This window comes from Kogia breviceps, chromosome 12 (assembly GCF_026419965.1).
Source record: "Kogia breviceps isolate mKogBre1 chromosome 12, mKogBre1 haplotype 1, whole genome shotgun sequence".
NCBI classification, from domain to species: Eukaryota; Metazoa; Chordata; class Mammalia; order Artiodactyla; family Physeteridae; genus Kogia; species Kogia breviceps.
In genome coordinates, this window is record NC_081321.1 from 19,158,012 (window position 1) to 19,179,633 (window position 21,622).

Below are 21,622 nucleotides of genomic sequence, written 5' to 3' on the forward strand. Positions count from 1 at the left end.
TGTGGCCTCTCCCGTTGCAGAGCACAGGCTCCGGACGCGCAGGCTCAGCGGCCATGGCTCACGGGCCCAGCCGCTCCGCGGCATGTGGGATCTTCCCGGGCCGGGGTACGAACCCGTGTGCCCTGCATCGGCAGGCGGACTCTCAACCGCTGCGCCACCAGGGAAGCCCCACTTAATAGATATTGATTGAATGTCTAAAGGGATGAATGGTATGGAGTACAACTGAGGTTCAGAGAATTTAAAAACAAAAGAAGCCTTTGAGATTTCTACAAGTGTACCATCTTTACATAGTAAATATTCAATCACCTAAAACAGATAAATAAGGAGGAAATTCCTTGTCAAAGAGAGACTCCAGGCAACCGATTCTGCTAGTACAATTAACCTTCAGTTTTTGATTTTCAGTTAGTACTCTTTCAATGACGGTTATTGCACAAAGCAAGCTAGGCTTGTATTTTTAAGTGTTTTGGCAGATTGCAGTAAATCTTTTCTACCAAGAACTAAAACTGAAAAAAAATGTTTGGACAGGATGGACAGGAGATGTTTCCAGGCCATATATGGAGAAGGTAGCACAAATTTTGAAATCTTTATCATCACATCTTACTTATTGAACTCCCACAAATGTTCTGCTCTGTATTAGAAAAAGCAAAACAAGTTAATCTTGTGAAGATTTGTTAGCTCATGAAGAGCTAGTGTCTTAAGTGTGCTCTTTATAAAGTTTAGTTTATAAACCGTGGAGCAGGGCTCACTTAGGTGAGTCATGGACATTTAGAAAACAGATGGTAGGAGGAGAAAAATGCCTCGGAAAAGTGGATAGAAATGTAGTGTCTTATATACTCGGAACATTCGTCTGGATCAGTCACAAATGCTCACAGAGTGAGGCTTTTCAATGGGGCTCAAATAGCATCCCACGTGGAGGTTCACAGATGTTCTTAGGCAGACAGATCTAGGAGCCCGAGGTTCAAGTTCTAGGGCTTCTGCTAGCCCCAAGCTCAACCTGTCCCTCAGTTCGCTGGCTCTAGAAGGGAAAAACAGTCACATCACATTGGGAACACTGACAGATACTTACCCAGTCTTTAAGAGGGTCTTTACTTGACACGGGGAAGTCAGATGGCTCCTGCCGTGTCCCCACCCTAGCCAGCTGTAGATTTGGAATGTATTGTGTTCTCAGGTGAATTCTCTTCTGTCATTACCACTACTTCACTGCCAGCCTCCCACCTGAGCAATGAGAAGCTCTCATTTGGATAGGGGAAGTTCTCCAGAAAGAGTAGTAGCTATAAGAGAGAGCCAACACTCAATGCAGCTGGGGGACAAGTCCACAAGCCTTGTAATTATTTGTATTACTACAACTGTGGATTATCAGTGATGCCAACAATAATGTATTGAGTATCTAAAAGAGAATCACATCATGGCTTTTGAATACAAGAAAGTAAAAGTGTTTTTGAGGAGACAATGTACATACACATTTGAAACAGTCCAATAGAAGACAAAAATCTAATTAAATGACAGAATATACAGTACAGTTGTACATCCTAGGAGAGAACAGAAAGCTTGAGTTCAGTGAGTATACACTGATTCCAGAATTTTCATAGGGCAATGTGTTTCAGGCTTGGCATTGAAAGATAAGCCTTCAATAGACAGAGAGGAGGGTATTGTCAAGTGACAACATAAAGGTTCGAAGATGATCTTTACCTTAAATAGTGAAGGATTCTGTTGATGGAAACTTCATTAGCTGTAGCTGGTGGCCAACATCTTGAGGTAAAATGAGCCAGATTGAGAAGATTTTGAGTATCTTCTTCTTCCCAGTCTTTCTAAATGCCCCTTTGTTTATTTTCTTTTAGGGGACTTTTTAAAAAGAGCCCTGAACAGAAATTTTTGTTAAGGTTCTAAAAATCATAACTTTCAAACTCTTTGTAATTATTCAACTATTTGTTTATAACTATTCAAGTCATTGTAACTCTTTGCATAGATTAATTTAAATTTTACCAGTTTAGGCAAAATTTTGGATTTGCTTCCAAGTTCTTTAATTACTATCTTATAAGAAGTGAGATCATGCTTTTTTGTTTTTTTAAAGGTCATATATGCTGCCATTAAATAAAATGATGCTGCAGTCAGACAATCTTTGGCACAAATCTTAGAGATGTGACCAATAGAAAATTACATGACCTTTTTGAGACTTAGTTTTATTATTTGTGAAAAGGGGATATTTCTACATATCTGATGGGGTTTGTGTGAAGTTTAGACATAATACATGTAAAATGCTCAATAAAGGGGATATTTATTAAGTTCTCAATAGATGAGAATCGGAATAGGTACTCACATGGGAGCTTTCATATCCTCACCATCATCACGTTTGACAGGTACATGAAAAGCAAGGTGGTTAGGAGTCCTCTGCAGCAGGACTGACTGGGTTCAAATCTGCACTCTGGCACTTACCTAAGGTGACTTTGGGTGTGTCCCTATTCTCTCTGTGCCTGAAAATGGAGCTAATAGTAATGCTTGCCTCATAGAGTTGTTCTGAGGATGAATGAGTTGATACATATAAAGAACTTAGTACCACGCCTGGCTTGTGGGAAATACTTTATATATGTTAGTTATTATGATTTTCTAGATATTTGAGGGCCAAAGTTAGACATATGGAAATTTGTTTCATGCATTTGTTTAAACAACCAGGACTTACTGTATAGCACAGGGAACTATATTCAATATCTTATAATAACCTATAATGGAAGAGAATCTGAAAAAGAATATATATGTATAACTGAACCACTTTGCTGTACATCTGAAACTAACCCACCATTGTAAATCAACTATACTTAAATATAAAAAAGCAATTGTTTAAAGATAGCTGTTTAAAGACATCTTGACCCCTCCAAAGTTGGTTTGGGAATAAATAGTTATTTGCTACATTATTGTTAGGACAGCGCTAACTTTGAAAAACATGTCTACTTTTGCCGGTACTTTAGCCACTTCCTCTGTCCCATTGGAGGGAAGTCAGCAATGGCCTCTGTCAAGAAAGCAACTGAGAAGCGACATAACCCGGTGCAAAGCATCTGTAGAAAAATCCAAGCCATCCAAAAGAGAGAAGAGAGTACAAGTCCCATCCAACAGATTATCAAATACCAATCTCGCAGGTTTGACAGTCCACAGATTAACCCCAAGAAAGACTTGGAAGAGGTACTGAAGAAAATGGCGACTGTTCCCATTCCTCTGCCTGACCCTCGCTCCCCAAGTCCTGAGAAAGTTGGTGCCTTTACTTCACATCCTCAACGAGTGTCTCCAAGGACCCCATCCATCTCTCATCTCAGCTCTCCTGAGAACGCAGCATATTCTCTTATCCTTACAAGTTCGGAAAACATCTCAAGGCCTAGCTCCCAGAGCTCCCAGAGTTACACATCTTTGATACCGCAGATTAGAAAAAGGGAACTCTTCTCTGACAAGGTTTTGAAAAACTGTTGTAGTGAAAATGATTTTAGTGCCTTAACACTTGACTTTGATTCCACCTCTGATCAGAGCTCTGAATTTTTTACTCCTCAGGATTCAGTGGTGAAAAACTTATCTCTGAATGAAGAAGGTAAATATTCATCTTTTAATATTTGTTCTTCTGGTAAAGCCTTGAGCATATCACTATGAGAATACCTGAACTAAAATGAAATACCAGTGTACATTATTGAAACTTGGAGGGAAGCATCCATCTTTCCCTTAAAATTGTTTTTTCCTCTCTTAAAAAACTCTTATATGTGAAATATAAGTATTTTCTATGCTTTCAATTATAAACCTGATAGAAATTCTAGATTATATTTACAATCATAATCATTGGCATTTCTCTGCTGACCTGAATACAAACTTTCTCCTGGGCAAATTAGAATGTCATGATAGGAATACATAGACACAGGGGAGCTAGAATTCATATAGTTCCAACATGCCTTGCTGAAAACGACCATTGTAGCATTTTGTGTGTGTGTGAGAGTAAGACATGTAAGAAAATGTAGAGCCAATAAAGTAGACCACGGGAGAGTGTAAATTTGGGAGGCCAATTGCAATGAAATTTTGGAATTCTATTTAGGGGATTGCTTACAGAGTCCCATATATGATAGGCCCTGAAAAACAAAACAATGTAAAATGGAACATTTTCTGTAGAGCTAGTCTTTACGTTCCCTCTATTTTTCCTTAACATATTTCTGTTTGTGCTACACTATTTGCTTTTTCACAGAGTGTTTCTAAAATTACAGGGCAGTAAAGCTCATTTCCCACTTCTTCATCTCTCCTTTTATTCTACCTTTATAAAACGTATAAGGAAAGGAAAATGAATAAGCAGAGACCCTTCAAGACCACTTTTTCTGCTTGATCTATTCAAGTTAAGTAACCAGTATTGTGGACTGCTCTTTATTTAAATATGTTTTCTTTGTTAAAATTAAAGCAAAAAAAATTAGCAATTAAGCATGTTAGCACAGAAAAGCATCTGGATATGCACACTTTTTCTTCTACTAGGGTGGAAACAAGGAACTGATGATGGCAAGGAAGATGTAACCTATAGCAATAACAGGACCTGTGAAGAGGAGTTGCTGACAAGTATTTTTAATGCATGTGACACCAAATGCAGAGGTCAGTCGAAAATTGTCTGCTCAAATGTTTGGTGGTACTCATCAAGTCATTGTACTTTCTATTGCGAGAGAAAGGAAATGGCCTATATGTGGTGCTCTGTGTATCTGTGTCTACACACGTGGTGGGTGCAACCTAATCTGGGAGGAAGGATGGCTGTCTAGATGTTGATTTTCTTTGTACCTGTTTTGCATATTTTACCAGTGTCTTGAATGGTTTTATTGAGCTTAAAACTGATTTACCAGCTGCAATCATTGACTGGAACTACTTACCTCTCATAGTTGTTGCCTCACAAGAAATATATACTTCATAGGTATAAAACTGCTACACAAATTTAGCTCAAATTTTTGAGTTAATTTTAGATTTTCAGTTCTGTTTTTCTTAGAGATGTGTTCTTTTTAAAATTTCCGCAAGTAATTTTTAGCATGTAAATGGCTCGTGATCACTGTAATAAAATTAGTAATATATAGAAAAGAAGGGAAAAAAACTCATCAGTAATCCTGTTTCCCTGAGTAAACATTGTTAATGATTTGTTGTATAACCTTCCACAAATTCCTTGGTCAATATGGTTTTGTTTTATTTGGATTAAAACTTTTTTATTATAGAACATTATAAACATATACAGGAGTAAAGAGGTATAACCCTTATAATGTCATAAATAGTGTCGTAAATAATGATGTCTCATTTCTAGCCTCACCCACTTTCCTCTCCTCCACTCTGGATTAGTTTGAGACAAATCCAAGACATCATATTATTTCACCTGTAAATATTTCAGTACGTTCAAAAGATAAAGACTGATTTCAGACACAACTATACAATGTCATTTTTATGACTAAAAAGGTGACATAATTTCTTAATATCAAATATCCTATCAGCATTTGTTTTCTCATTAGTGTGAGAAATTTTTTTTTTCTTAAACAGTTTAATTGTTCAAATCAATATCCAAGAAAAGTTTGTTCATTGTTATTGGTCGTCTAGCTTATCTCTATGTTCCCTTCCTATTCTCTCTTTTTTGTATTTTAAGTTATTTGTTAATGAAACTGGTTCTTTTATCTCATAGTTTCCCCCAGTCTGAATTTTGGTGATTGTGTGGTCTTAGAAACACAACCTGTTTCTTTGTCCCCTACATTTAGAGGTTTGATCAGATAAAAGTTTTGTATCTTTTTTGGGCAAGATTCCGCATAGACGGTGTATATATTTTTATCAGAAGACAAAACTATTTGAGGATGAAGGCCTAGATTTATTCTTTCATTAGGTGTTGTGAAAGGTGATCGTCTATTATTCCTTCCTATTTTATCAGCTGGAATATCTATAAAAAGAAACTCTACCCTGCCTAGCAACTATTTGGCTGTGGCTGAGTCTTGTTTCCCAAAGGAAAGGCAGGATAAAAGCTTGATTGTGCTTCTGATTGAGAGTAAATTGCAGATATTGTGCCTTTTTACCCCTAAGTACGTCAGTGTGTATTTCCTACAAAGAAGGACATTTGCTTTCATGACCACAGAACGGTTGTCAAAATTAGGATATTTAACCTTGATACAATATTATTATCTAATTTAAAAGTCTATATTCAAATTTTGTCAATTTTCCCGATAATATTCTTTATAGATTTTTTGTTTCCATGGCCAGGATCGAATTCAGTTGTCACATCTCTTTAGCCTCCTTAAATCTGGAGGAGTTCCTCGATTCCTTGTCTTTTATGACCTTGAAATTTTTGAAGAGTATATGCCAGTTACTTTGTAGAACATCTGATATTTCCTCTTGATTATTCAGGTTATACATTTTTGCAGGCACACTACGGAAGTGATGTTATGTTCTTCTCCGTACAATATATCAGGATTTTAAACTTTGATTACTTGATTAGTGTGGTGTCTGCCAAATATCCCTATGGTAAAGTTACTATTTTTCCTTATTTATTTATTTATTTTGGACAGAATTTAAGGAACTAGTTCCCTGAAGAAAATAAGGAAGCTCCACTGAAGGGATATGGGAGATCTATTAGAAACAGAACTAGTGTGTGTGTTTGTGTGTGTGTGTGTGTGTGTGTGTGTAATGTACATAAAGAGATTTATTGTAAAGAATTGACTCCCATGATTATGGACGCAGACAAGTTCTAAGATCTGCCTGGTGAGTGAGCAAGCTGGAGACCTGGAGAGCTGATGATGGTTTAGTCCCAGTCAGGGTCCAAAGACCTGAGAACCAGGAGAGAACCTGTCCAAAGGTCGACAGGCTGAAAAACTGAGGAGGAGCTGATGTTTTTGTTTGAGTCCAAAGTCAGGAAAAAAGACAAGTCCCGGTTCAAAGGCAGTCATGCAGGAAGAACTCTCTCTCACTTGGGGAAGGGTCTGCCTTTTTGTTCTCTCCAGGCCCACACACATTAGGGAGGGCAGTCTGTGTTACTTAGTCTACCAGTTTAAATGTTAATCTCATTCAGAAACACCCTGACAGAAGCAACCAGAATAATGTTTGATCAAATATCTGGGCACTCCATGGCCCCGTTAAGTTGACACATTGCAAAACCATCACAGAAGACCTTTCGAGTTTTGAGGTATATGATACAGGTTCCAGAGTTTTAGTGGAGGAAAATGAGATATAGGTATCCTTTTTGACTCTCCAACTCTACTGCAAACAGGAATAAACATCATCTCTCTAAATAATTATTAATAATTTTATTTCCATTTCTTCCTGTCACAGCCAAATGACATTTTCCATTAAATTAATACTCTCTTTAAAGTTGTTCAGTCTCCTTTACAGCTCACCCCTCCTTCTAATTATGTACTGGACTTATTCTATATATATATATATCAGGGTCTCTGCTTACCTCCTGGGGGAAGAATCTTCACTTCTGCATCTACCCTATCAACCTTCTACTTCCTTTTCCTTCTCCCCTTCAAGCAGCTAGCCTAAGTCAGGACTTGGTTAAAAGACGTGTCTTACGCTTAAAGAAGATTGGTGTGTTAATAACTAACATAGTCTGTTTGACTTTATTTCTGAATGTGACAGTAGGACTGACTGTGTCTAAGAATGACTTTTCTACCCCTCGCCCCAAATAAAAGTCAGACCACTTACTGGAGGCTGAAATTTCATCTAGGGCAGAGGAAACCCTTCCTTCACTGAATGTTTTTTAAGAAAAGAATGGGAGACAAAAATAAAGTGGCATTTTGATCTCTTCCCACAAGTGATTATTGAATCCATATATCGTTCTTATTTAGATCTCACAAGAACTCTGTGCAGTAGGCATCATCTCACAGACAAGGACACTGAGGCTCAAAGAGATTGAGTGATTTTCCCAGAGCCACACAGCTGATACAGTCCAGAGCCAAGATTTGACCCTAGTCTGTTAGGCTCCAACCCAAGGCCAGTGCTCTTTTTACTCTGTGATACCAACTCAGCAGTACTGCCAGGGTTATAAGGCACGTTTAGGTTCCCAAGGGACCTAAAAGAGTAAAGTGCCTCATTAAAACAAAATAGTCTTTCCCCACCTTTTAAAACTAACTTGGCTTTCTTCTTCCTAAGGCTCAGTCAGAGTTACCAAAGTAATAGATTACCTGAGACAACAAACAACTAGTCAAGGTTCTGAGGATGGTAGCCTTGAGGAGCTGTGGAACGTGCTCGATCCTGAAAAGAGAGACATGCATGTGAAGCTGGAAGCCTTCCAGGCCATCATGAGAGAATGGATAGCTCGCTGCAGAAACAAATGGTAATCATCGCCCCAGCAGGACGTGTTTTCAGGTTCTGTTTTAACAGTTGCTTACAATGAATGCTCGTCACTGTTTTCTGCACTGATGGAAATACTGTAATCTGGTGCTCCTCACATTTGAGCATGCCCTGGAATCACCTAAATGATATTATACCTGATTGTTGGGTATCTCCACCATGACTGTGTAGGTCTGGGGTTAAGCTTGATAATTTGCATTCCTAGCATGTTTCCAGGTGACACTGACACTGATGGGGGGAGTTGGTGGGGGGGGTGATGGGCACATTTTGAGAACCTATTATGTTAATTATGATAACATTCATTTTTTGTGATTAGGGGCAGCACATATTATTACGCTCTTCTGGCATAGGAGTCAAGCAAATTATTGGTACTGACCACCAAGTCACCAAATGCATTTTTTTTTTTTTTTTTTTTTTTTTTGCCTTACGTGGGCCTCTCAGTGTTGTGGCCTCTCCCGTTGTGGAGCACAGGCTCCGGACGCGCAGGCTCAGCGGCCATGGCTCACGGGCCCAGCCGCTCCGCGGCATGTGGGATCTTCCCAGACCGGGGCACGAACCCGCGTCCCCTGCATCGGCAGGCGGACTCTCAACCAGTGCGCCACCAGGGAAGCCCACCAAATGCATTTAAATTCAGCATAAACTCCCTTTTAAGGTCAGTGGGGAGATATAGTCAGTGAGTGTAATTTAGAAGCCTAGAAATATAGGGAGGCTAAAAGGAAAAGGAAAGGATGGTGAAGCTGAAAAAAGGAGAAGGAGAATGGTACCCATGAGATCAGGTGCCCTGGGCGGATACTGGAGAAGCAGCATCTTCTTTCACAGGAAGCCTAATCCTTTGGCTTTTACTCAGCCACCAATCTCCAGCTACTAGCTGATATGTACTAGGGGTTTTCTTAAAGAATGCTTTAAGCCCAAACGGTGGCAAAACTTGCTAGATTACATGCGGGGTTAGGATGTATATGTTGCAGGAAGGGGGACCCATTCTGGGGCCTGAGAGTGGACTCTTGTCTAACACTCCGAAATGAACTGTCCGAGGAGACGCCTGTGCTGACAAAGCAAGAGACATAATTGGGAAGCGGCGCCCGGGTGGAGAGCAGCAGGGTAAGGGTAAAGGGACATCAGGAGGACTGCTCTGCCACGTGGCTCGCAGCCTCTCTCGGGTTTTGTGGTAATGGGGTTAGTTTCCGGGTGGCCTCTGACCCATCATTCTGACTCACGGTCCTCCCTGGTGGCGTGCGCATCCCTCTGCCAAGATGGAGCCCAGCGTGCAGGTTTCTGGGAGGTTGGCAGGACGTAGAGTCTCTTCCTTCCTCTTTTTTGGCGCCTCCCAAATTCTCCTGGTTAGTTTTCTGCGGTAGCACTGTTTCTTGTTTTTGTTTTTGGCTGTGTTGGGTTTTTCGTTGCTGCACACGGGCTTTCTCTAGTTGTGGAGAGCGGGGGGCTCCTCTTTGTTGCAGTGCGCGGGCTTCTCATTGCGGTGCCTTCTCTTGTCGCGGAGCACGGGCTCTAGGAGTGCAGGCTTCAGTAGTTGTGGCACACGGGCTCAGTAGTTGTGGCTCATGGGCTCTAGAGCGCAGGCTCAGTAGCCGTGGTGCATGGGCTTAGTTGTTCCACGGCACGTGGGATCTTCCCGGACCGGGGCACGAACCCGTGTCCCCTGCATCGGCAGGCGGACTCTCAACCACTGCGCCACCAGGGGAGCCCAGTACTGTGTTCTTCATCGGGACCTCGTGTTGTGAGAGACAGTTCATGGAAGTGGTTACCATCATGCCTGGCCAAGGCAGGCGGTTTTGGTCAATGGTTTCCTAATATGTAATGACTTAAAAAATGTGACTGAGATGTTGTTTGCTATACAGGAGTTAATTGTGAAGGCAAGATAAATATATATAAAAATATCTAATCTTACTAGTTATCAAAGAAATGCAAATAAAGAGAACATATCATTTTTGCCCATCAGGTTAGCAAAGATTTAGAAGAATGACTCTATCCCATGTTATCAGGGCAGGTGGAGAAATAGGCCCTCTCCTACTTTGTCGGTAATAGTGTAAGTTGGCACAGTTTTTCACGGGCAATTTAGGAATGTGTATCAAACCCTTAAAAATATGTAATGTGGTCAAATAATGTAACTTCAGGAAAAATAACCAATCATATTCTCTCTATAGATGCAGAATGTTGTTTATGATAGTGATAAATATAAGCAATGTAAATATTTAAAAGCAGATATTTGGACAAATGACTTACAATACTGCCATACACTAGAATCCTAGTTAGTCACTCCAAATTATAATTAGAGAAATATTTGACAAGAGAAATATTCATATGTATTTATTTCAGACAATCGGCCATAGATCTGTATATGTATAGTATGATCCCTTATTTGTCAAGAAATAAAAATATGCACAGTAGAGTTGGGAGGAATATACTCCAAAATGATTATCTCTGCATGATGACCTTAAGTTTGTGTCCTCTTTTCTTATGAATTTTCTATTCTTACTAAAATATTTAGGTTTGATTGTGTAATAAAAATATCAATAAGTCATTTATAAAGTGGAGTGAGGGCTAAAGGGAAAACTTATTTTTATAACAAATAGAAAGGAAAAGAAAAAACATGGGAGATACAAATACAAAATATAAGAACAGAAACTCAGAAATGGTGATGGATGTAGATCTAGGAATACTAAGAGTCATCTTACTATTAAGATGTCAGTCATCTTCTGACAGACATCTCACATTGAAATGCAACGGGATGTAAGTACAAATTTAGTGGCTTTTGTAGCTGCTCCAGAGAGATAATCTAAGGGTTTGGCCTTTAGAAAGATTAAGTGACAAAACTAAAATCATAGTATAAAGACTCTTAGAAAAGAAATGGTTGAAATTGTAATATGTTTATTTGGGGGATTAGAGCTAGCACTGGTGTCCTGGATAGAGGCCTGTGAAGAGGGTTCCCCAAATTTCAGGTGTGAAATGTTCCAAAGTATAGTTAGTCTAGGTCCAACTTGGTTTTTCATGAGAAAGAGAAAAGAACACCGTCAGTGTATCCCAAAGTATTAGTTGTTCGTGTCTTTTCCTTCTCAATTCTTTAAGGCCCAAGGTCTTGCTACCTCTACAAGTGTCCACTTATTCCTTTAAACTACACCAACTTCCTGACCCACTGAGACCTCCCATCCCCTAAGCACAGCTGCTGTACATCGACACCTACCTACTTCTGTGCCCACATTTTCTTTTCATGTTAGATTATAAGTTTATGGAAGGTGGAGGTACACCTTATGTTTCTTTTCTATGACCATGTTGGGTTTCAAGTAGTTGCTGAATGAATAGATGGTTTTAAAATTCAGAAAGAAAGGCCTGAACAAGAAAGTACAGAACACATCTGAAAAATTAGCTAAGCTTTGGTTTGGCAAAGAATCCTAGCTCATTGGTTTTGTTTTTTGGTTACAGGGAAGGAGTGAATAATGGATCAAGCAGCAGAATGGGTAATTCTGCTTTGGAACAGGACAGCATAAAATCAGGTGGAGCAAGTAAGTATGTGTTTCTTTGGGATTGTTCTGCCACTTTCTTGTGGTTTGGAGAAATGGATTTTTCATAAACCTCTCATATGTGTTTCAGTTAAGATGACCACAGATATAACAGATTCTGTATCACGGAGCTTTGAGGCTTTGGGTGGAGCCATGTTTAAAGGAGTCTTGTAAGCATTCTTACTTACAATGCTTTCTTAAGTGCCTCAAGTTTTCTTATTTATTTCATAGATTTATGTATTTTATTTACAATAAAGTCTCTTAGCTCGTCTTGTGTGTGTGTGGTAGGGCTAACATAATTTATTTTTAACTTTTACCTATTCTATCCCAATTGCATTAGAAGTAGTTTCACTAGGAACACAAATTATGGAGATTAATATGACATAAATTAACATTTTCTCACTCATGAAACGCTTCTCCTTCTTTGACTTCTTGTGTTTTCCATGGAAAACAAATTCCATTTGAAGTAGAATTATGACATTGACCTTAAGCTCTTCGGGCGATTACTTTTAAAGCACTTCTTTAATAGATACTTTTACATATGAATGAGAAAAGCTGTTTTCTGCTAAATGTGAGTTTTAGATATTAAGGGGAGGTGACTCTGTCCTTCCTTATTATTATTATTATTATTATTATTTTGCCACACCACACAGCATGTGCCATGTGGGATCTTAGTTCCCAGACCAGGGATCAAACCCACGCCCGCTGCATTGGATGCACAGAGTCTTAACCACTGGACCTGTCCTTGCTTATTTTATCTTTGCCACTTCAGGTTTATCCATGCAAAAATGGTGGAGTAGGACCCATGTAGCCAACCTGTGCTAAACTCTAAGAAAATACGGCAAAGAGGAAGAGAGAAGGCCTGGGACTCCATGAAACACACAGTCCTGACTCTCACAGAGTTTATGATCAAATGTCAGGGGCAAGAGTGACACCCACAAACCTTAACAAGCTGTAGAAAATTATAGGAAAGATGAGTACAAAATTGTGAGCTTCAGGCTACAATTATAAGACTCTAGGAATTGTTTCCTAGTTAAAGGCCTGTTCAAACGTGCCAAGATTCCTGACTGAAAGAGTACAGTGTCAGTTTATTTCAGGACTTTCCATAACCCAGGCAGAAATAGGAACTCTTCAGTGTAGACAGAGGCAGGTGTTGGGAGCAAAGTGGAAAGGAAGAAATAAAAGCTGTAGAAGTTGACTTCACAAGTGGCAGATGCTAAATATCTGGGAATTTTGGAAAAATCTTTGATGCTATTGTAATAAGTACTTGAATAAATACTGTGTAAATAAACTACACTTATGAGGATGAATGAAGATAAAATAGAACATTTCACAGGAATATTTAAGCCTGTTTGGGCTTAACCATTCGCCTTACTTTGATAGGAAGGGATTAGAGATGTTGAAGATTATATTCTCATTCATTCTTTCACCTGCAGAGAGGTGCCTGATTTGATTACCTGTGTAGCAGACCTGCATTTCAACAAGCAGAAATTGGAGGAGGAAAACAATAAGCTTAAATTGGCATTAGAAAGCTTGGAAGCCGCTAACAGCCAGTTATCAGAGGACTCTACTGAATTGCGCCTTCAGATAAAAAGGTGAGCTGTGCTGGGCTTACTCTGTGCTGGGAGCTTTCAGTTCTCTTTCCTTTTTTAAAAAAATAAATCTGTTTCTTATTGAGATATAATTCACATAGCAGAGAATTCACCCTTTTAAGGTACACAATTAATTCAGTGGTGTTTAGTATATTCACAAGGTTGTACAGCCATCACCATGATTTAATCCCGGAATATTTTCATCACTCCAAAAAGAAATCCCATACTGATTAGCAGTCACTCTCCATTTCCCCCTCCTCTCAGTCTCTGGTAGCCGCTAATCTACTTTCTATCTCTCTGGATTTGCCTGTTCTGGGCATTTTCATATAAATGGAATCATACAGTATGTGACCTTTGTGTCACTTAGCATCACATTTCCAAAGCTCATCCATGTTGTAGCATATATCACTGCTTCATTCCTTTTTATGGCTGAATAATATTCCATTATATGGATATACCTCAGTTTGGACACTTGGTTTATTTCCAGTTTTTGACTCTTATGAATAGTACTGCTATGAACATTTGTGTACAAGTTTTTTTTTGTTTGTTTTGTTTTGTTTTGCGGGCCTCTCACTGTTGTGGCCTCTCCCATTGCGGAGCACAGACTCTGGACACGCAGGCTCAGCGGCCACGGCTCATGGGCCCAGCCGCTCCGCGGCACGTGCGATCCTCCCGGACCGGGGCACGAACCTGCGTCCCCCGCATCGGCAGGCGGACCCTCAACCACTGCGCCACCAGGGAAGCCCTGTGTACAAGTTTTTATGTGGACATACGTTTTCAGTTCTCTTGGGTGTATACCTAGGAGTGGAATTGCTGGGTAGTAACCTATACTTAGCATTGTGAGGAACTGCCGAACTGTTTTCCAGAGGAGCTGCACTATTTAACTTTCCCACCAGTAAGGTTCGTTAGTTCTTTTCTAGTGATGATGTTCTCTTTGTCATTCAATCTCTGTGTAAGACCAGGATGCCTAAGGATCAAGCGTGAATCCATCCCAACAGCCTGTGGTTTGGTAGAACTCTTGCTCTATGCAAAGTCCCATGCTAAGTATTATGAGAGATATATTGATGAGTCATGTTTAAAATGTACCCTCAGGGTACCTGTAGCCTAGAAGGATGATAAGAATTTCATGATCTTAGCTTAAGATAGAAGGTGATAATGGACCTTGGAGACATACCAGATAAAGTGTCAGACACTGGTAAAATAGGTTGCTGGGAGATGCTTGAGAATCAGGAAACAAGCAACATGGTTCTCACAAAGTATGTGTGTACAGATGTTGTAGGTCTAAAATTCTGAACAGAAAAGTTCTAAGTTAACTTGAAAAGACAGTAAAGCATTCTGACCATGAACTCTTACCCTCATAATTTTTGACCAGCCTCCAAACCAATCTATAAAATTAAAAAAAATATGCTAACCTCAAGCTCTCTCCATTCCATAATTGGCTTATTTATTATTTATTTGTAATATAATAATTCAAAGTTTCTTTAAAAAAGCAAACAAAGTATGCTTTGGGTGAATGTGCCAGACAGGGCTTTTGGTTACAAGCGCTCGAAGTTGACTCTGGTGAAGTTAAGCAGTGAAGACATGTCTTAGAAGGGAATTGGGTAACTTTCAGGATGGACAGAAAGGCTAGAGAAGCCGGATGGATAGCAGGAATGCCAGTGTCTACAGAATTAAGCCTCCTCTTTTCTACCCCCCCCCCCCCCCGCAATTCCACCCCCCCCAATCCTTCAGGAAGAGCCTGTTTCCTGTCGGCACTCACAGCCTATTTTTGATATTGTGCTGTTGTCCCATCATGGTATAATTTGCCTTCTGTGTTAATGTGTCCTCATTAATGTGTCCACGGAGGAACCGTGTCTTATTTATCCTGGTTGCCCCAGCTGTTAGTAGAATGTCTCCATAGAAGAGCAATCCCTTCTTTCCAGTTGCCTGCAAACCAGAAATCTCTGTCTCCTTTTACTTCCTCAGACTTCACTTCTACATCAAATAGCAAGTCCTGTTAATTTACCCACTTTATCTCTCGCAGATAGATTTGCTTCCTTCCATTCCCATAGCTGCCACTTAGTTCAAGTCAACATCACCTTTCACCTGGGTCTCTGCAGCAGCCTCCTGGTTAGGTTCCCTGCCTTTTCCAAAGCTTGTGCCACCCCAGCAGGCAGGTTCCTCCTAACTGCCAGACTGACCACATCATGCCCCTGCTTTAACCACTTCAATGCATTCCTTTCGCACTCAGGGTAAAATCCAAAGTCCTTCATCTGGTTTGCAAACCCCTTCGTGATGGGGCCTCTGGTGCCTTGTCTCTACCTCCCATTTTCCCCTGCAGTCCCTCAATGAGCTTCTGTTCTCTACCCCTCTGTCCCCCTCCCTCCTCCTCCTCATTATCTGAGCTATCTTCCTTTTACAGTGTCTACAGAACTTGGGTTCACTCCAGCCTTGGTTCTTATTATACTGTAATAGCAATTATGATTGTCTGTTTACCTTACTAGACTATAAATTCCAGGAGGGCAGAGCTCTTATGATTGGGTTCATATTTATCTTATTCAATGCCTATTAGAATGAATGGCATGGAGTCAGAGCTCAATAAATATTGGTTGAATGATCAATGTAATTTCTTAGTAAGGAAAAAATTATACCTTCTTCAAGACCCTGCTCAGAAAACAGTTTATAATCTTTTGGGAGTACAAATAGGTAATTCCATGATATAGATTACCATAATACACTTAATAGGTTTCCCTTTGTTGGACATTTAGTTTCTTTCCAATGCTTTGTTATTGTAAACAATGTTGCAGTAAACCTTTTAAATAAAATCTATCATATAGAGACTATCTGTAACTTCTTGTTTGTTTCGTTGTCATCCACTAGTATGTAACCTCTCTAAGGTTACACCATGTCTCTTTTGTCCAACATCATGGGTCCTCTTGCAAGGTACAGCACCTGATCACGATATTATTCAGTAACTGTTTGTGGGACTGCATTAACTAATTTTACATCTTATTAGTAGAAGGAAAGAACCGTGTGATTCAGCCAGTGATGGATTTCAAAGGGAGCCTCCAAACCTCTATCTTCAGGAATATGTTTGTTTCCTTCTATCCTTTTCCTCCCACCGTGCTCCACCCCAATCCCTTCCTTTTCCAAGGACTGTAGAAGATCTTGAGTATGTTTTTTTTTTTTTTTTTTTTTTTTTTTAACTGTTGTTGGCATCTGGTTTGACTTTTCAGTGGTTTTCAGCTTGGGTTTAAAAATAGTCCGTGGCTTTACTTAGGATCTTTGACGGTTATATTTGAGGTTTTGCTCATTGCCTTCTCTCCCCACCCCCCAGTGCCCACCAGGCTATTATGAGAACAAATCTGTTAAAAGAAGAACTGGAGGAACTGAAAATTAGTATGAATGCTTCAGAAGAGCAGAAGACCATGATTGTAGCCCAGAACAAACAATTAGTAAATCATCCAAGTACTTTGAAATGGACCTATATTAATAGTTTATATAACTAAAATCCAAGAGGGTTTATTTGGAAACAAAAATCAGAAATCAGTAGACTGATGAATGAATTGGTAACACCTTAGAAAAGTAAAGGCTGGTAGGATAAAGAACTGTGTTTTCCTTTTCAACCAGAATTAAAATTCTTTACCAATTAGTCATATTTGCAATGATTTGTGAAGATCTAGAATGCCTTCTGAAGTTAATAGGTGAATTCATAAATATCTGACACTAAAAATCCCTTAAATTTCCCAAAAAGTTTTCTCTGTCAAACTTTCACCTTTTCCTCAGGTTTTTTTAAAATCCATTTTCTCAGCACATACAGATTAGTAATTAGTTCCATTAATCAGTCCTTAATGCTAAAGAAGCACAGGCTTGTAATTTTTAGAGCAAAACATTATTTAGACTAAGCTTTAATTCAACTACCAGAGAAGTAATTATTTTTATTGGGAATGTTAAACTATTATCTAGAGCTTTAGTAATAATCTTCAAAATCCTTCCAGCAGTATTTAAGCATTGCTAACCATGGTGGGGAGTCAGCTGAAAGTCATTCAGACTAATTTATTTTTGGGTCTAAGTCATCAGAAGACTTGGATTCCAGGCCTGTGTCTTTCACTTGTGACTTCCTACAACCAACACAACTTAGCTTAGCTTTTGCCTCAACAGTAAAATTTGGGGACTGGACTCATTGAGTGTCAGGTGACTGCAAGTCTCTGTGAATGCATTACAGCAAAGACTCATTCTGGGACCACTGAGGAGCTTCTCTGTGGAAGCCATGTAGAGCAATGATCAAGAACCCACCCTTGGGTGTCACACAGTGGGCATCCACGTCCCGACTCTAGGGCTCTCTAACTTTAGGCAAACCACGTAACATCTTTAAGCCTCAGTGTCCCCCTGTGCAAAGTGGACATGGCAATACTGCCTACTTTAAGGCTGGGAGGATTAAATGAGTTAATACATGTAAAGCAGTCAATGTCCCCTTTCCTCCTAGGGCTAGATGTTAGCTGCTACTAAAGTGCAGAGTCCTAGATATACAGTCCTAATCCTTTGTACTTTTACAATTCAGTGTTTCACAATTTCAAAAGAATTTTTAATGTTTCCTCTCATTGGTCCTCACAGAGATTCTGTGAGGTAGAAACAGAAGCTGCTATTCTTCATTTTAAAAAATTAATAGAGTTATAGCTAAAGTTTAGAAATGTTTTGGTTATTCAAAGTCCATTGTCTAATAAATGGTAGAGTGAGAACTGAACTCAGGTCTTCTGATTCCAACTATGTGGTGTGTATGTTCCTTCGTTCTTGTACCAGTGCCATCCTAGCCTGAGATGGCCTCCCTTTTATTTTTATGTTATAAAGGTAGTACCTGTTCACTCTGTAAAAATAAGAAAATATATATTAGCAAAGAAAAAATAAAATCCCACAAAATCTTTACCCTATCCACAAGGTTTACTGTTAACATTTTGGTGTATATCCTGTCCTGGAATATGTTTTCTTCTGATGGTTCTGAATTTAGGGCTCCTAATTATAAAATGATTTTTGATGTTCCTATGTTCTGGTAATGTTGAATCTGAGAATATCCGCAGCTTCAAATAGAAAGCTAGTACTCTTTGATTTCAAGGTGCTGTTGAAATAGATGAGTTCACACTATCTGTCATAAGCAGATGGCAGTAAAGTAGCAGGGAAAAAAAAAACATGCTGTTTTCTTTTGTTTTTCATCTTTCCTTTCCTGTCATAGTTAGATTGAGTCAAGAAGAGTGACTTCTCACAGATCCCAAGAAACTGAAGCCAAAAGCTTAACTCCATCATGAGAGTATTTTAGACTAGGATTATTTGTGATATGTCAATGCCATATTTAAGGTTCATAAAAAGAAAATATGTTGATAGCCCTGGAAGTAAATATCTGGTATTTTCATAAACTCCTCAAATACTTTAAAATTATTTTTCTCTTAATAAATCAGGAGGCAGAAAACCGGGCTCTGATTCTTAAGATTCGGATGCTCCAAGAAGAGGTATGTTGAAATTGTTAAAAGGGCACAGATAAGCATATGGAAATCATACAATCATGGGTCCTGACCCTGGGTTAAATATAAATCATGTGACTTTCAGGCTCCTGTGGACCAAATACCAGGTCGCTTTGTCAAATGACAAGTGAGGAAGAGTAGATGGGGTTTTCCTGTCTGGACAGAAGTATGTTATACCTTTGTAATCATCCAGGGAAGAAATGGGATTTAAGAAATTCAGACTTAAGATGAAATGAAATTAACCCATCTAAAAAATATACAAATCAAGAAGGAAAGTATAGGGGCTTCTCTGGTGGCGCAGTGGTTGAGAATCCGCCTGCCAATGCAGGGGACACGGGTTCGTGCCCCGGTCCGGGAAGATCCCACATGCCGCGGAGCGGCTGGACCCGTGAGCCATGGCCGCTGAGCCTGCGCGACCGGAGCCTGTGCTCTGCAACGGGAGAGGCCACAACAGTGAGAGGCCCGTGTACCACAAAAAAAAAAAAAAAAAAAAGAAGGAAAGTATAGACATTATCTAATAATTTTCGATTATTATTCCACGAAACTAGATGGAAAAGGTCTTTGAGTCTAAGACCCACATCTTAAATTCACTGACAGTCTAACCTTGGAAAAGCTGTTTATCTTTTGAGGGAGTAATAATACCCATTCCCTACAGTTATTTTAAAGATTAAGATAATGCATGTGAAGCCATTTGGTTAACCATAATATACCTCATACATATTAGGAAATACTAGTAAAATCGCTAAAAAAAAAAAAAAAAAAAGAAAAATTCTATGCAATATATATTTTTAAGCAACAGAATTAAAACATTGAAAGAAGAGGTAGCAAAGCTACCAGAAAGTTACTATTTTAGAGGTACCTTTTGAAAGTTAATCATTATATATGGTTTTTTGTTTGGATTTTATATAAGTTTATTAGATGTATTTATTAAGCTGTGGTGAACAGTCTGATGAGTTATCCAATTTATGGCCCAAGTGGACATTAAAAAATTCATAGTAGATAGGAAAGGAACAACGAAAGATTGGAAAGAAACCCTATGTTAGATTCAGGCAGGTTACAGCTACAAGGCTAGGTTTCCATGAAACTAATGCTTTACAGTTAAGCTTCCAATATTCCAAAAATATCTATTTTTGTCCTCCTATTTAAGATGATCGACTAGCATCAAAGAATTGTACTATACCAATTTAGAACTGAGATAGAAGGAAGGAGACTTAGAACCCTTCATCATGAGATAGCATTACAATTATTGATTTATGTTAGAAAAGGCTTATAGATGTCACTAAGATTCCTTTAGGAGGTAAAAATCTAATGCAGTGTGAAGAGTAATGACACAATGGTTCGGGTAATTATTCACTTGCATTTATTCGTTTTGTTTATTATACACAGATTCATTGGGAGATAGACTCTATTCTAGGTGTTAAGGATACAGACTTAAACAAAATAGCCCATGTGAAACTAGCATGTTAGATGGTGATCAGTGTCACAGAGAAAAGAAGAGCAGAAAACAGTTGTGGGGAGTGCGATTTAAACTAGGGTGATTAGGAAAAGTAGACCTGTGAAGTGAATCATTTGGTTAAAAACTAGAGGTTAAAAACTAGGAGGTTCATCTGGAAGTACAGGTTCCAGGCAGAGGAAACAGCACGTCCAAAGTCCTCAGGCTGTAGCCTGCCTGCTATTTTTGAGGGACAGCAAGGTCAGTGTGGCTGGAACAGAGGGAACAAGTACCACGAGCGGCTACAAAGAGCTGCGGGGACCCGGATGCCCAGGGTCTCATGCAGGCATCGTCTGAACTCCGTCTGTTTACACTCAGTGAGATGGGAGACGCTGGACAGTTTTGAGCAGAGGGGTAGCATCATCTAATTTCCGTTTTACCAAGATATCTCTGGCTGCTGAGTGTAGAATCAATGGTGGGGCAAGGGAAGAAGTGAAGAGACCAGTTAGGAGGCCCTTGTAATAATCCTGGCAAAAGCCGATGAAGGCTTAGACTGAAGCAGGGACAAAAGAAGTGGGGAAAGTGTTCAGGTCAGCAAATGCTTCATACTGTATCCAAAGGTATTAATGATATATCCAAGTACTATGGAAAACTCGCTTCTAATAGTAGAAACTCAGTGAAGTACAGAGCAAAGGCATCGGCTGAGAGTGAGGACGGAGGAGGAGGTATTGGAAGTTCAAGGAGAGAGAAAGAATGAAGTAGGCCAGGAGTTGTCAAACTTTCCATCAAGGACCTGAGAGTAAATATTGTCAAGCTTGCCTGGCTAGAAGGCCTCTGTCACAACCACTCACGTCTGCCATTGTAGTGTGAAAGCAGCCACGGACAAAGTGAAAACAGTGAGCTCAACTGTGTGGTAGTAAAACTTTGTTTACAAAACCAAGTGGTCAGCCAGGGTTGGCCTGTGGGGATGGAGTGGGGCAGTTTGTATAGTTTGCAAATCCTTGCTTTAGGTAAATGGCCTTGTGAATGGACGAGGATGATATGATATGATCACCAGTAAACATTGAGGTTAAAGGTTATGATTTTAATGTGCGACCTGTTGGTTTGTTTGTATTTTTCTTTAACAATGTTTATGTGAAAGGGTGCTGGCATGGAGTAGGAGGCAAGCTGAAATTAAGAAAATACTAAGAAGTAGGGGAGAGCCAAGGGAATTGGAGGGATGTGGAAGAGAGAGATTGTAATGATTGACCATGGAAGAATTTAAGCTGAGTCAAGAGGGAA

The 21,622-nt window shown here is 39.5% G+C and overlaps 1 protein-coding gene across 1 annotated transcript in view; it reads left to right on the forward strand.

Annotated features, from left to right (window-relative positions):
- Positions 1-2,997: 2,997 nt before the first annotated feature.
- The window catches only part of IRAG2 (inositol 1,4,5-triphosphate receptor associated 2), a 93,375-nt gene continuing 74,750 nt past the window's right edge, over positions 2,998-21,622 (forward strand). The window contains 8 exon segments of the mRNA XM_059080121.2: positions 2,998-3,571; positions 4,489-4,602; positions 8,113-8,296; positions 11,749-11,828; positions 11,917-11,995; positions 13,262-13,420; positions 16,734-16,851; positions 18,847-18,897. Coding sequence (XP_058936104.1) covers positions 2,998-3,571; positions 4,489-4,602; positions 8,113-8,296; positions 11,749-11,828; positions 11,917-11,995; positions 13,262-13,420; positions 16,734-16,851; positions 18,847-18,897 — 1,359 coding nt within the window.